General features: G+C 31.8%; 2 protein-coding genes and 1 long non-coding RNA gene across 3 annotated transcripts; all 3 read left to right on the forward strand.

The window, feature by feature from the left end:
* Nucleotides 1–3,718: 3,718 nt before the first annotated feature.
* Nucleotides 3,719–5,129, forward strand: LOC123308538 (zinc finger protein 64-like). Its single transcript, XM_044891246.1, has one exon. The coding sequence runs from the start codon at nucleotides 3,773–3,775 to the stop codon at nucleotides 4,964–4,966; it is 1,194 nt and encodes a 397-aa protein (XP_044747181.1). The 5' UTR covers nucleotides 3,719–3,772; the 3' UTR covers nucleotides 4,967–5,129.
* A 1,085-nt stretch (nucleotides 5,130–6,214) lies between these two features.
* On the forward strand, nucleotides 6,215–7,593 carry LOC123308554. Its single transcript, XR_006537141.1, has 3 exons — nucleotides 6,215–6,677; nucleotides 6,748–6,910; nucleotides 6,988–7,593. It is a non-coding gene; the product is annotated as an uncharacterized LOC123308554 (long non-coding RNA).
* A 2,131-nt stretch (nucleotides 7,594–9,724) lies between these two features.
* On the forward strand, nucleotides 9,725–11,943 carry LOC123308520 (zinc finger protein 808-like). The gene is made up of 2 exons (XM_044891215.1): nucleotides 9,725–9,891; nucleotides 9,953–11,943. Exons 1-2 carry the CDS (start codon nucleotides 9,833–9,835, stop codon nucleotides 11,904–11,906), a joined length of 2,013 nt encoding a protein of 670 aa, XP_044747150.1. The 5' UTR covers nucleotides 9,725–9,832; the 3' UTR covers nucleotides 11,907–11,943.
* The last annotated feature ends 860 nt before the right edge of the window (nucleotides 11,944–12,803 follow it).

Below are 12,803 nucleotides of genomic sequence, written 5' to 3' on the forward strand. Positions count from 1 at the left end.
AAGAACCAAGGCAGTGGCGTTACATGGAAAAATGTATGTACTTTCTCATATTTTCGAATTGAAAATTGATGTGACAACAATGTCCGAGTCCAATTTTCAATTGTAATTGGAAACACTAAGCAACTATCTCACTACAGTCTTTGGACAACAAAAAATGTTTATTTTCCTTTTCATGTATTTATGGTCCAAGGAGTGATCTAACCTTACCTCACTTATATTGGTTAGGTAACCAGCTGTGGCTTGTTATTTGAATGATGAAAGTTTATAAACATCAATTGTATCTTTCTTTATTCATGTATTTTATTCTCAGTTTAGTTAATACATCCAGCCATACATTTTTCATTCTTTTCTATTTTTTTTTCAAAGAGTTCAATTGACTAGAGTAACCCAATTTTTTTCAGTGTAAAGTTAGAAGAAAAATTAGGAGTTATTGACATTGTCGAACAATTTCTGGATGAAGATGGGATTCATGAAAGAAAAGAATATTTAGTCAAGAATGAAGGAATTATCTCAAGAGAAGACGATGCAAATCTATTAACTCGAGGAATTTCTTCTCGAGTTGTAGATCCACCGAGGAATAACTCTGAACCGGTCCTTCTGGAGCAGAATGAACTTCATGAATGTCAGATGGGTAACCTTGGAATTCATCTGAAAGCTAAAGAAAACAAGTTTCGTATATGCCAGTATTTCACAAGTGGAAAGGACCACCTAAAAGTCCATTTCGACAATGCTCATTCAGATATCAAGGATCATAAGTGCCACAATGCTGCTAGTTCGAAAAGTAACCTTGACAGACATACAAAGACAGTTGATTTAAATGTCAAAAAATACAAATGTCACTTATGTGAATATGCCACTGCTGTTAAAGGAAGCCTTAAAGTACATATAGAGGGGGTTCATTTAAATGTCAAAAAATACAAATGTCACTTATGCGAATATGCCGCTGCTTTTAAAGGAAACCTCGAAACACATATAGAGGGGATTCATTTAAAAAACAAGAAACACAAGTGTCATATGTGCGATTATGCTTCTTATTTGAAAAGTCACCTTCACAGACATATCAAGTTGGTTCATTTAAATGTCAAAAAATACAAATGTCAATTGTGTGATTATGCCACTGCTGAAAAAGGAAGCCTTGAAGTACATATGGAGGGGGTTCATTTAAATGTCAAAAAATACAAATGTCAATTGTGTGATTATGCCACTGCTGAAAAAGGAAGCCTTGAAGTACATATGGAGGGGGTTCATTTAAATGTCAAAAAATACAAATGTCACTTATGTGAATATGCCGCTGCTCTTAAAAGAAGCCTTAGAGTACATATAGAGGGGGTTCATTTAAATATCAAAAAATACAAATGTCACATGTGCGATTATGCTACTCCTTTTAAAAGTCACCTTGACAAACATATAGAGGCGGTTCATTTAAATATCAAAAAATACAAATGTCACTTATGTGAATATGCCGCTACTGAAAAAAGAAGCCTTGACAGACATATAGAGTCAATTCATTTAAATGTCAAAAAATACGAATGTCACTTATGTGAATTTGCCACTGCTATTAAAGGAAGCCTCAAAGTACATATAGAGGGGATTTATTTAAATAACAAGAAACACAAGTGTCATATGTGCGATTATGCTTCTTATTTAAAAAGTCACCGTGACAGACATATAAAGTTGGTTCATTTAAATGTAAAAAAATACAAATGTGACATATGTGAATATGCCACTGCTGCGAAAAAAAGCCTAAAAGAACATGTAGATTCAGTTCATTTAAATGAAAAATAAATACAAATGTGAATATGCCACCGCTGTAAAAAGAAGTACATATAATGTCGGTTCATTTAAATAACAAGAAAAACAAGTGTCACATATGCGATAATGTTTATATCGAGAAACGGAAAATTTTTTGTGTTTTAATGACTGTTTTCATAATCTTGAAATATATTCAATACATTAATTAATTATTTACATTATATATATGACATACCTATAAAAAAATACAAATATCTATAAAGAAGAAGTTAGTTTTTGATCAGATACAACTTACCCTTTTATGTTTTTGATTCTATGTTTCAGATTCACCTAACCTGTGTGTGTAATATCTTTGAAATTAAAGCATAACGTTTCGTTTTGGTGCTTAAGGTGAGCTTGATATTGGAAAGGATAATTTGAATTTGTTTTTAAGTTTCAGTAGAAACCATAGAGAATGTCTCTGGTAGAAACACAGATCAATAAAAAACATTTTTATTGATCTGAGGGTAGAAACGACAATAAAAAAAAGAGAAATAAGAGACTGCGATAGCACTGAACTCTATGGTTCCCATAGAGTTCAATGATAGATAGGCAACACAGGGGACACGTTTTTGGAATAAGGTTATGTATGTTTGGAACATTGAACTCTATGGGAATAGAGTTCAGTGGTCTGCTGTAGAAACGAGCCTTAAACCACATATAACGTCCAGTTTCATAATCAAATTTAAAGTCACTTTAGGCTTAAAGCTTCCTTCAATGTCATTTTTAGTTGGGTTAAAGGAAGCTTTAAAATTAAAGCGACTTTAGGTTTGATTATGAAACCGGCCGTAAGTTCTGTACATTTAAAAGTCAAGAAAGACAAGTGTCTCATGTGTGAATATGCTGCCAATAATAAAAGTATCCTTAACAGACATAAAAAGTCGGTTCATTCAAATGTCAAAAAATACAAATGTGATTTATGTGAATATGCTGCCGCTTTAAAAACGAACCTTAAAATACATATGAGTTCTGTACATTTAAAAGTCAAGAAACACCAGTGTCACTTGTGTGAATATGCTGCTAGTGGAAAAAATAACCTTAACAACAGACTCGGTTAACAAACTCGGTTAATTTAAAAGTGAAGAATCACAAATGTAACTTATGTGAATATGCTGCTAGTTTGAAAGATACTCTTGACAGACACATGAAGTCTGTTCATTCGAAAATTTAGGATGTCAAGTGTCTTTCCAGTCATCAGGAGAACTTATAGGATCACAAGATTTTGTGATGAAATACGAATTTTGATCAAAATATTATGTAAATTATTGTAAACTGCATTCATGTTAAATATCACAAGACTTCATAAATAAATTTTAATAAACGTGTTACTTTCATTGATTGTTTTCAGTAACATTCTCTTCTGAACGTGTTCAGTAGCTTATTACTTAACGAGCCAATTTTTTCGAATACTACATACATTCGAATGATGGCGGTTCACCTCTAGGTGCTTTCTGTCTCCCCCCGGGGTTTCCACACCAACAGTGATTCGTACTAACATTGGTAGAGGTGAACAATGGTGAGTTAGGAAAAAAAGAACCGCGATTGCGTTCCAGTCCCCCCCCGGGTTTTCACACCAGCAGGAGAATCGTACAAACAGAAGGGATAGAACACAAATTGTGGCAAAGGATGGGTAAGGGTGGAGGTTGAGATTCCCAGATAATAGTACGGAGTACTGTCTTACCACTCTACTTCTGTTTATTTCCTAGTATGTGATTGTGTTAGTATGGTCAAGACTAACATTAGTAAGTGCAATAATCTCTTATAAGGTGAGTTATATTTATTTATTTATTCATTAGTGTTTTGATGACGACTAATATGATACTTCGCAAACATATTTTGGTACAGCATATATTACTGGTTATCTTGAAGAAGATAGAGCTTTATTTCCCATACAAATTACCTTTTCTCATTCATGTGTTAAATCAAGAAACACGAGTGTCACTTATGTGAATATGCTGTAAGTGAAAAAAAAACTCTCGAAATGCATGTGAAATCAGTTCATTTGAAAATTAACGATCACCAGTGTGCCTTCTGCGATTTCGTTACGAATAGAAAACATGTCCTTCAAAATCATATCGATTCAGTCCATTCAAATATCAAGAAACACAAGTGTCATCTATGTGAATATTGTACGAATAGAAAAGGCAGCCTTCAAAACCATGTCGATTTTGTTCACTTAAATATCAAGAATCATAAATGTCACTTGTGTGACTATGCTTCGAGTTATAAAAGTCAGCTTGAAGCACATTTTGAGTCAGTTCACAAGTGTGATTTTGTTCATTTAAATAACAAAAAGCACAAATGTCACTTATGTGAATTTGCAACAAGTGTAAAAAGTAAACTTGAAGTACACATAAAATCCGTTCATTTAAAAATCAGAGAACACAAATGCCACTTATGTGAATACGCTACGAATACAAATAAGGACCTGGAAGTTCACATAAAATCTGTCCATTTGAAAATAGAAGAGCTCAAATGCCACTTATGTAAATATTCTACGAATAAAAAAAGAGACCTAGAAGTACACGTAAATTCTGTTCATTTGAAAATTAAAGAACACAAATGCCACTCATGTGAATTTACTGCAAGTAAAAAAAGTTGTATCGATAGTCACGCGAAATCTGTTCATTTTAAATTAAAGGAACACAAATGTCATCTATGTAATTTCGATACAAACAGTAAAAGTCTTCTTCGGAACCACATCAACACTGTCCATTCAAATATCAAGAAACACCAGTGTCACTTATGTGAATATGCTGTAGTTAAAAAAAGGGACCTCGAGATACATATAAAATCAGTTCATTTGAATATAAAGGAACACAAGTGCAACTTCTGCGATTATGCTACAAACAGAAAAGAGTCGCTTCAGAATCACGTCGATTTTGTGCATTTGAAAATTAAAGAACACAAGTGTCACCTGTGCGATTATGCTGCAACTAGAAAAGTTCACCTTCGGAAACACATCGACTTCGTTCATTTGAATATAAAAAATCACAAGTGTCACTTATGCGAATTTGCTGCGAGTGAAAAAAAAATTCTTGAGGTACACGTTAAATCTGTTCATTTGAAGATAAAAAAATACAATTGCGACTTCTGTGATTACGGTACAGATAGACCAAGTGCGATTAAAAACCATGTCGACTCTGTTCATTCAAATTTGAAAGAAAACGAGTAACAGTCTTTTGATTATGTTACTAGTGACCTTGCATGGGATGTAAAATTTGTTTATTTTGAAAATTGAATTTGTAAACTTTTGGAAATAATTATGTAATATTTGTTTATTTGAAAATAAAGTAGCACATATATGATTGTTGGGATTATATGATACCAAAAATGTATTCATTTTTATTTATTTATTCACGAGATAAACTCAATTACAAAATAACATAACAATTTAAAGTCTAAGTAAAATAACAAACGTTTTTGATTCAAATCAAACAATGGTTTGATTATAATAATAAATTGGTCTCTATTTCGAAACAAATTCATCATTGTGAAAATGAAATTGGAGTGAAATAGTGTAAAAAACAGGACTAACAAGCAAAATATAATGTTTGTTCAACTCATCTCAAATAAGCATTCATATCATACGTCTCCAAATTTAACAAAAATCCATAAAGTTTCCTTTTGAAGTCTTTGAAATCTTCTATCACTTTCATGCTTCCAGGTAGTGAATTAAAATTTTTTTTTCTCTATTCCATTTGTTTTTGACTTGTTGTTAGATTAAACTTGGGGTATATATGGTCTACAATTCTTGTTTCCTCATTTTCATATTTAAATTTCTTATTACAGCAGGATATGGGAACATTAAACAAGACAGATTCTTTTCTTGTTCTTGTGAACAACAATACATTATCCTAATCATACGCGTTCTCAACATATAGTTGGGAAGCCCAAGAGGAAAATTATAAAATTTATTATAAAATTGGCCATAAACGTTACAAAAATCAGTTTTTTTATAATTATCTCCTCTACTGGGCTTCAAATTGGTTTGGCATTCATTACAAAAGTTGTCCGAAGCAATTTTTTCTACGTTTGAACGTTTTTGAAATATATGGCGTTGAATGGCTATTAGACTAGGATTCTACCTTAACCTTGACCTTTCGAAGGTGTGGCTAAACACCTCACCCTTATCACCCTTTAGCTCGAAAACGTCATATCTCTGGAAAACGTTTAAGGGCTAAAAATTTGCTTCAGACAAATGTTGTATAGAATTTTGTTATCTACAACTTTCATAATGAATACAGAAACGATTGGAGGTACAGGAAGTGAGATATTTAAAAAAATATGCCTTGTTATCATCTCCAAACTATCAAAAGTATCATAGAATTCTATGGCTTTGGTGTTGATGTAATTTGTGTTGCGGAATTCAGGTTGGTAAGGCGTATGCTGGATTGAATTCTATGGTTCCCATCATAGACTGGCATTGAACTAAAGAAAGAAATGGAAGGGACCCGCAGTTCAGCAAATCGGTCGAAAGTGTGTCCAAAAGTGTGGGAGAGAGAAAGACTATTGGTGGGTATCCCTTCTCTCTCTTTTAGATGTTTTGTTTACATCAATCAGCTGACGGTTTTGTTGATTACTCAGTTTAAATTAGTTTTTGGGATGATTTCGGTTGTGTTCAATTGGAAAGAGATCTAAAAGTGTTCAGAATGCTAAAACTCACGATTAATATTCGCTTGAAACTTGAAAAAACTCAAATAAATCGGAGAATCTCCGAATCCCACTCGAAAACCTTTAAGTATCTGGATTTTCGGTTTCTGAGAAATATGGATCTAGTGAAGGGACAGATTACCTTTACCTGGCCACCCGAGGGAATTAAAAGGGTTGAAACTGTCTGAAAAGACCTCTTTCGATATTAACTGGACGGTTAAAAAAAAATCAAAGTAAGTAATCTTCAGAATTGCAGTTGTTTGTAAATTTGTGGTATAAAGTTTTAGAGAAAGTATTTTACAGGTTTTTGTGTTTCTCAAATCATTATTGTCCCCATCAATATCAGTACTGTTTGAGGTCACGCAAAATTGGTAAATTTCAGACTCTTGTTACAACGATGGTTGTAACAAGTTGCTAAAGGATGCTCCAATGAGCCGAACAAAAATGAGCCAAAGACTTTCCACAGGTAGGTCTATTTTAAATATTTTCATTATGAGATCCCTTTTTGCGACTTCTAAAGCATTATATGTTACTTTATTTTAGGTTTCCTTTTAAACGCCCAGATATTTTGGAACTTTGGATTACTGCTGTAGGAAGGGAAAATTGGTATCCCTCAAAGTATAGTAGAATATGTGAAGATTACCTTCATAATCCAAGTTATACAAGAAAAATATTGAAACTTGATGCTGTACCAAGTGTATTCAATAATATCCCAAGACATTCAAGGATCATGGAATACTTACAGTTCCATCACTCTTCATATACAACTCACTGTGTTATGTGCATCAGAACTGGAAGAACTTTCCGACCAATTCTATAAATCATGCATATGAAACAAGAAATAAAGACTCCTTGCAGATTCCAGTGCACCATCTGAAGCGCATACACCAGGGCATAGACTTCTGCGGCCCCAAACTATATAATAAATTTCCTTCTGAGTTTCATGACAAGTCCTAGATGAATTTTAGGAGAGAAGTGAAAAGGTTGCTTTTAAATGAAACTATATATTCTTTAGAAGTTCTTATCGAGAAAGAATATGTGATGAGATTTGTTTTTTATTTTTATTGTGTTTGTATGCATGTTGTTACCACTGTGATATTTTATATTTGTTTATTACTGTCGGCACCATTTGTAATATTAATTGCAAACGAAGATCCCTCTAACCTAATCTAATCCGATGAGAAGCAGAGCACATGTAAGTTTTCGAGTGAATTTAAATTATTTGAAATCAATAATTTTCTTTTTCATTGTAGACTATTAGATACTGAAGATATATGTAAACTATTTTATATATTGTATATAATAAAAATATAGAAAGAATTGACACTTGTTTTTTTTTGGACAACGCTCCTTAATTAACTTAAAATTCAGTATAGTAGAAGGAAAATATGTATATTCAACATGTAGATTAAAACCTTGATGAATTTCACATGATTACATTCTTTCATAAAATACTAATCTAGTTAAAATTAACAAATTTCTGTTCTTTTCATACAAAAAAAAGACTTATTAAATTCCGTCTGCACTGCTCTGAAAAATATGATCAACATCGCAAAATTAACTCAGAAAACGTCTTGAATTGATGAAAAATATGATTCCAATCATCACAGTTCGAGAAACGAGTCCAAAATTTCAGATATCTCCATCTCATTGGTGCAGATATTTGGCAAAAAAATTATTAAATTCCTTCTACACAACTATGAAAAATATAATTTACATCGCATATAGGTTATCTATGATCGCATAATCAACTCAGAAAACGTCCTGATTTGTTAAAAAATACGATTCAAATCAGAAAAACGAAACGTCAAAAATTTAAATTCAAACTTTAATAGGTTATCTCTCCTTGCGCAAGTATAGAGAGAGAAAGATACACATCCAATTGTCTATTTCAGTCGGCCTCACTTTTGCTGACCCGAGAGTCCCTTCCATTTCTTTCTTTAGTTCAATGTAGACTGGTGAATCCATAGAGAATGGGAAAGAGTCTCTGGGTGAATCTATGCACTGCCCTGATTTTGTACTGCAATTTATGATCTTAATTTAATCAAACAAATTGAAACTATTATTGTATCAATTACAATTGCTGATTAATATGCTCGGAATTAGAATTTTTCTTGTTTTAAAATATTTTTTTAGGTTATATTTACAAATTTCAGTTCTGTAGGTGCAAACAGTAAACTAATTATAATTATTATTATTAGTTCACTGGATGAAAATCTTTTATTACTGTGTCTTGGCCAATTTTTTTTTATATACATAATATAATAATTATTGTGAGGGGTTGTCATGGAGTAAATCAAGTGCGTATGTGTTCTGTGAGGGTCTTCCCCAAAAAAATATGGGTGAAAATTATATTTATATTGAAGAAGAGGAACATATTCCTTATGATGAGTGAGTATATGTGCTATAACGTTTTCATTACCTTACATTGATTACAGATTCTCTGTAATCTGTGATTGTTTCCTATTATATTATTCTCCTAGGTCAGTCTATTCGAAAATACGTATTTTTTCAATTTCATATTTATTCAAATAATTTTCAATTTTTGATATATATATATATATATATATATATATATATATATATATATATATATATATATATATATATATATATATATATATATATATATATATACATACTACATTGAACTAAAGAACTTTCTATTCAGTCTATTCGAAAATACGTATTTTTTCAATTTCATATTTATTCAAATAATTTTCAATTTTTGATATATATATATATATATATATATATATATATATATATATATATATATATATATATATATATATATATATATATATATATATATATATATATATATATCAAAAATTGAAAATTATTTGAATAAATATGAAATTGAAAAAATACGTATTTTCGAATAGACTGACCTAGGAGAAAATACGTATTTTTTCAATTTCATATTTATTCAAATAATTTTCAATTTTTGATATATATATATATATATATATATATATATATATATATATATATATATATATATATATATATATATATATATATATATATATATATATATATATATATATATATCAAAAATTGAAAATTATTTGAATAAATATGAAATTGAAAAAATACGTATTTTCGAATAGACTGAATAGAAAGTTCTTTAGTTCAATGTAGACATTCTGGTTCATAGAGAAAGGGCTCTCATAAAGTAAGTCAATGGGTCTGTTCTGTGAGGGCTCTATTGTCAAAGACAAAGAGCAAAGAGTTCTTTGCTCTTGTCTCTGCTGTTTGTTTTGGCAAAGAGGTTGGTTTTGGAATGAGCTGAAAAAATATTTCTTTCAAAGAGAAATCTTCACAGATTTTCAGTAATCTGTGGAAATCTTTGAGTATTCAACAATTAATACTTAATGAAGAAATGGATGTGAGTGACTGTATTATTAACATTAAAGAAGAGGTGCATATCACCCTTGATGAGTGAGTATTTATATGTCTGTAACTTTCGATTACTTTCTTGTTTTGTTTCGATTTCTTTCAGTATAAAATTAGAAGGAATCTCTACATCCATAGAAGTTTCTGAACAATTTGTGGATGGAAAAGAAGTCCATGAAAGAGAAGAATATATAATCAAAAATGAACAGAGAGAGCCAAATTGTTTCTTCTTATCTGCCCCTTTTACTCAAGAAACGACTCAAGTATTAGAACCTCTGGTTAATAACTCAGAATTGGTTGATTTCGAGCAGAGCGAATCTCAGAAAAGTTACATGAGTGATACTGCAAATAAAAAAAATTATCTAGAAAATCAGATGAAATATGACTATGCGTCTAATCTAACAGTTTATGAGGAAAGAGTAGTGAAATCTGATTCGAACACCAAAAAACACAAATGTCACCTATGTGAATATGCTTCTAGTGATAAAAGATATCTTGATGCACATGTTAAATCTATCCATCTGAAAATTAAGGAATACAAGTGCGACTTCTGTGATCATGAAACGAATAGAAAAGATAACCTTAAACAGCATATCGACAATCTTCATTTCAATATTAAAAAGGTCAGTTGTCACTTATGCGAATATGTCACAAGCAGAGAAAGCCTCCTTCGTTATCATATCGACTCTGTTCATTTGAATATGAAGAAATACAAGTGTGACTTTTGTGACTACCGTGTGAATATTAAAAGATGCCTTGAATTACACGTAAAATCTGTCCATTTGAGAATAAAGGATCAAAAGTGTCACTTATGCGAGTATGTTGCAAGTAGGAAAAGCTACTTACGGAAGCATATCAACACAATTCATTCAAACAACAAGGAGCATGAGTATTCAGCGGATGAAAAAAAAAACCTAGAAGTACATGACAATTCGGGTCATTCGAAAATTGAAGAATATCTTACATGTAAAAAAAGGTACCTTAAAAAGCATGTTGTTCATTCAAGTGTCAAGAGACATAAGTGTCAACTATGTGAATACACCACTACTGGAAAGCAAAATCTCGAAGCACATGTAAAATCTGCTCATTTGAATATTAACGAGTACCAGTGCGACTCTTGTGAGTATGTTACAAATAGGAAAACCAGCCTTAAGATTCATATCGACTCTGTTCATTTAAAAATTAAAGAACACAAGTGTCACTTATGTGAGTATGCCGCGAGTTCGAAAAATAGCCTGGATATTCACGTGAAATCTGTTCATTTGAAAATTAAGGAACACAAGTGTCACTTATGTGAGTTTGCTGCGTGTTTAAAAAGTAAACTCAATGAACACGTGAAGGCTGTTCATTTGAAAATCGATGAATTCAAGTGCCATCTTTGCGACTTTGTCACATGTAGAAAATACAGCATCAAGAAGCATATCGACACTGTTCATCTGAATATCAAGAATTACAAGTGTCATCTGTGTCCGTATGCTACATCTACGAAAAACCAACTGGATTCACATGTGAAATCTATTCATCTGAAAATCAAGGAACTGAAGTGTGACCAATGCGAGTATGTAACGAACAGAAAAATCAGTCTCAAAGAACATATTGAATCCGTTCATTTGGATATTAAGAAATACAGATGTCACCTTTGCGAATATGCTGCGAGTTTGAAGAGAAGTCTCAACGTACACGTGAAAACTGTTCATTTACAAATTAAGGAGCACAAGTGTCAAGTATGCAGCTTCGTTACAAGTAGAAAAGATAAGCTCAAAATGCACGTCGATAACGTTCATTTAAAAATAAAGGACCACAAGTGCCACTTGTGCGACTACGCTTCCAATAAGAAAAAGGGCCTCGAGATTCATTTAAAATCGGTTCATCTGAATATCAAGGAGTTCAAGTGTCACTCGTGTGAATATGCTGCGAGTGAGAAACGTCTGGTGAATTTACACGTGAAATCTGTTCACTTAAAAATGAAGAACCATAAATGTCATCTATGTGAATATGCTACCAGTGCGAAAGGTCGACTAGATGTACATGTGAAATCTGTTCATTCTGATATCAAGTGAAAATATTGTCCTAACAAATATACCAATTAATTTTTGAGTTCTTGAAATCTTTTCATTATCACCTCAACATTCTGTTTAAGAATGGTGGAGAAAAAGTGTCCCTGAGAATGGGGAAAATCAGTGAGTCGCTGCGGTCAGATTGTGGAATTCTAAGGTCAAAAGGTTAGGTTAGTTTAGATGTTTCTCATGAATTTTCGAATAGTTTTCTCCAAATGAAATGGCAAAGTCGCTATAAATAGAAATATGCTAATGATAGTATTGAAACTACATATATGTATACAGGGTCTTTCACGAGGAACCTCACCCATATTTATACGGGAAACTACTGAACGTATTTTCATGAAATTCAGCACTTATAAGTATTTCACGATGCTGATGAAATCTAAAATATTTTCAAGGCATGAGCACCTCCGGTTTTTCCAGAAACGACGTCAACTTCCGTTTTTCAAATTAGAACACCATTTTTTTATTGCAGATATAGATTCCTTAGAAAATTTCAAGTTATTTTGATGTAACATTTTTCAGTTTTGGTTGGAAAATTCTCTCTGAGCGGGAAAATTCGAAAAAAAATAATCGAAAATAGAGCTCCGCTGAAACAAGAATAACTTCGAGGTTTTTGGATGGAAAATTTTCATTTTTGGGATTTTTCAAGATGTAAGATGGATGTATCCACTTTAAAAATCGAAATCGCGATTCATGATACAGGGGGTGAAAAAATCGCTTTCAAAGTTAGGGATGACAAAATCGTGAAAAACCAATTTTTTCAAATTAGAACCCCATTTTTTATGGCAGATATTGAATCTACGTTAAAAAATAATGTGAGTGTATGCATCACACCCTTGCCCTAAAGTGGATATTTTCTGAGTTATTCACAAAAAACTGTTTTTCGTCTTGAAT

The sequence above is a fragment of the Coccinella septempunctata genome, chromosome 2 (assembly GCF_907165205.1).
Source record: "Coccinella septempunctata chromosome 2, icCocSept1.1, whole genome shotgun sequence".
Lineage (NCBI taxonomy): Eukaryota > Metazoa > Arthropoda > Insecta > Coleoptera > Coccinellidae > Coccinella > Coccinella septempunctata.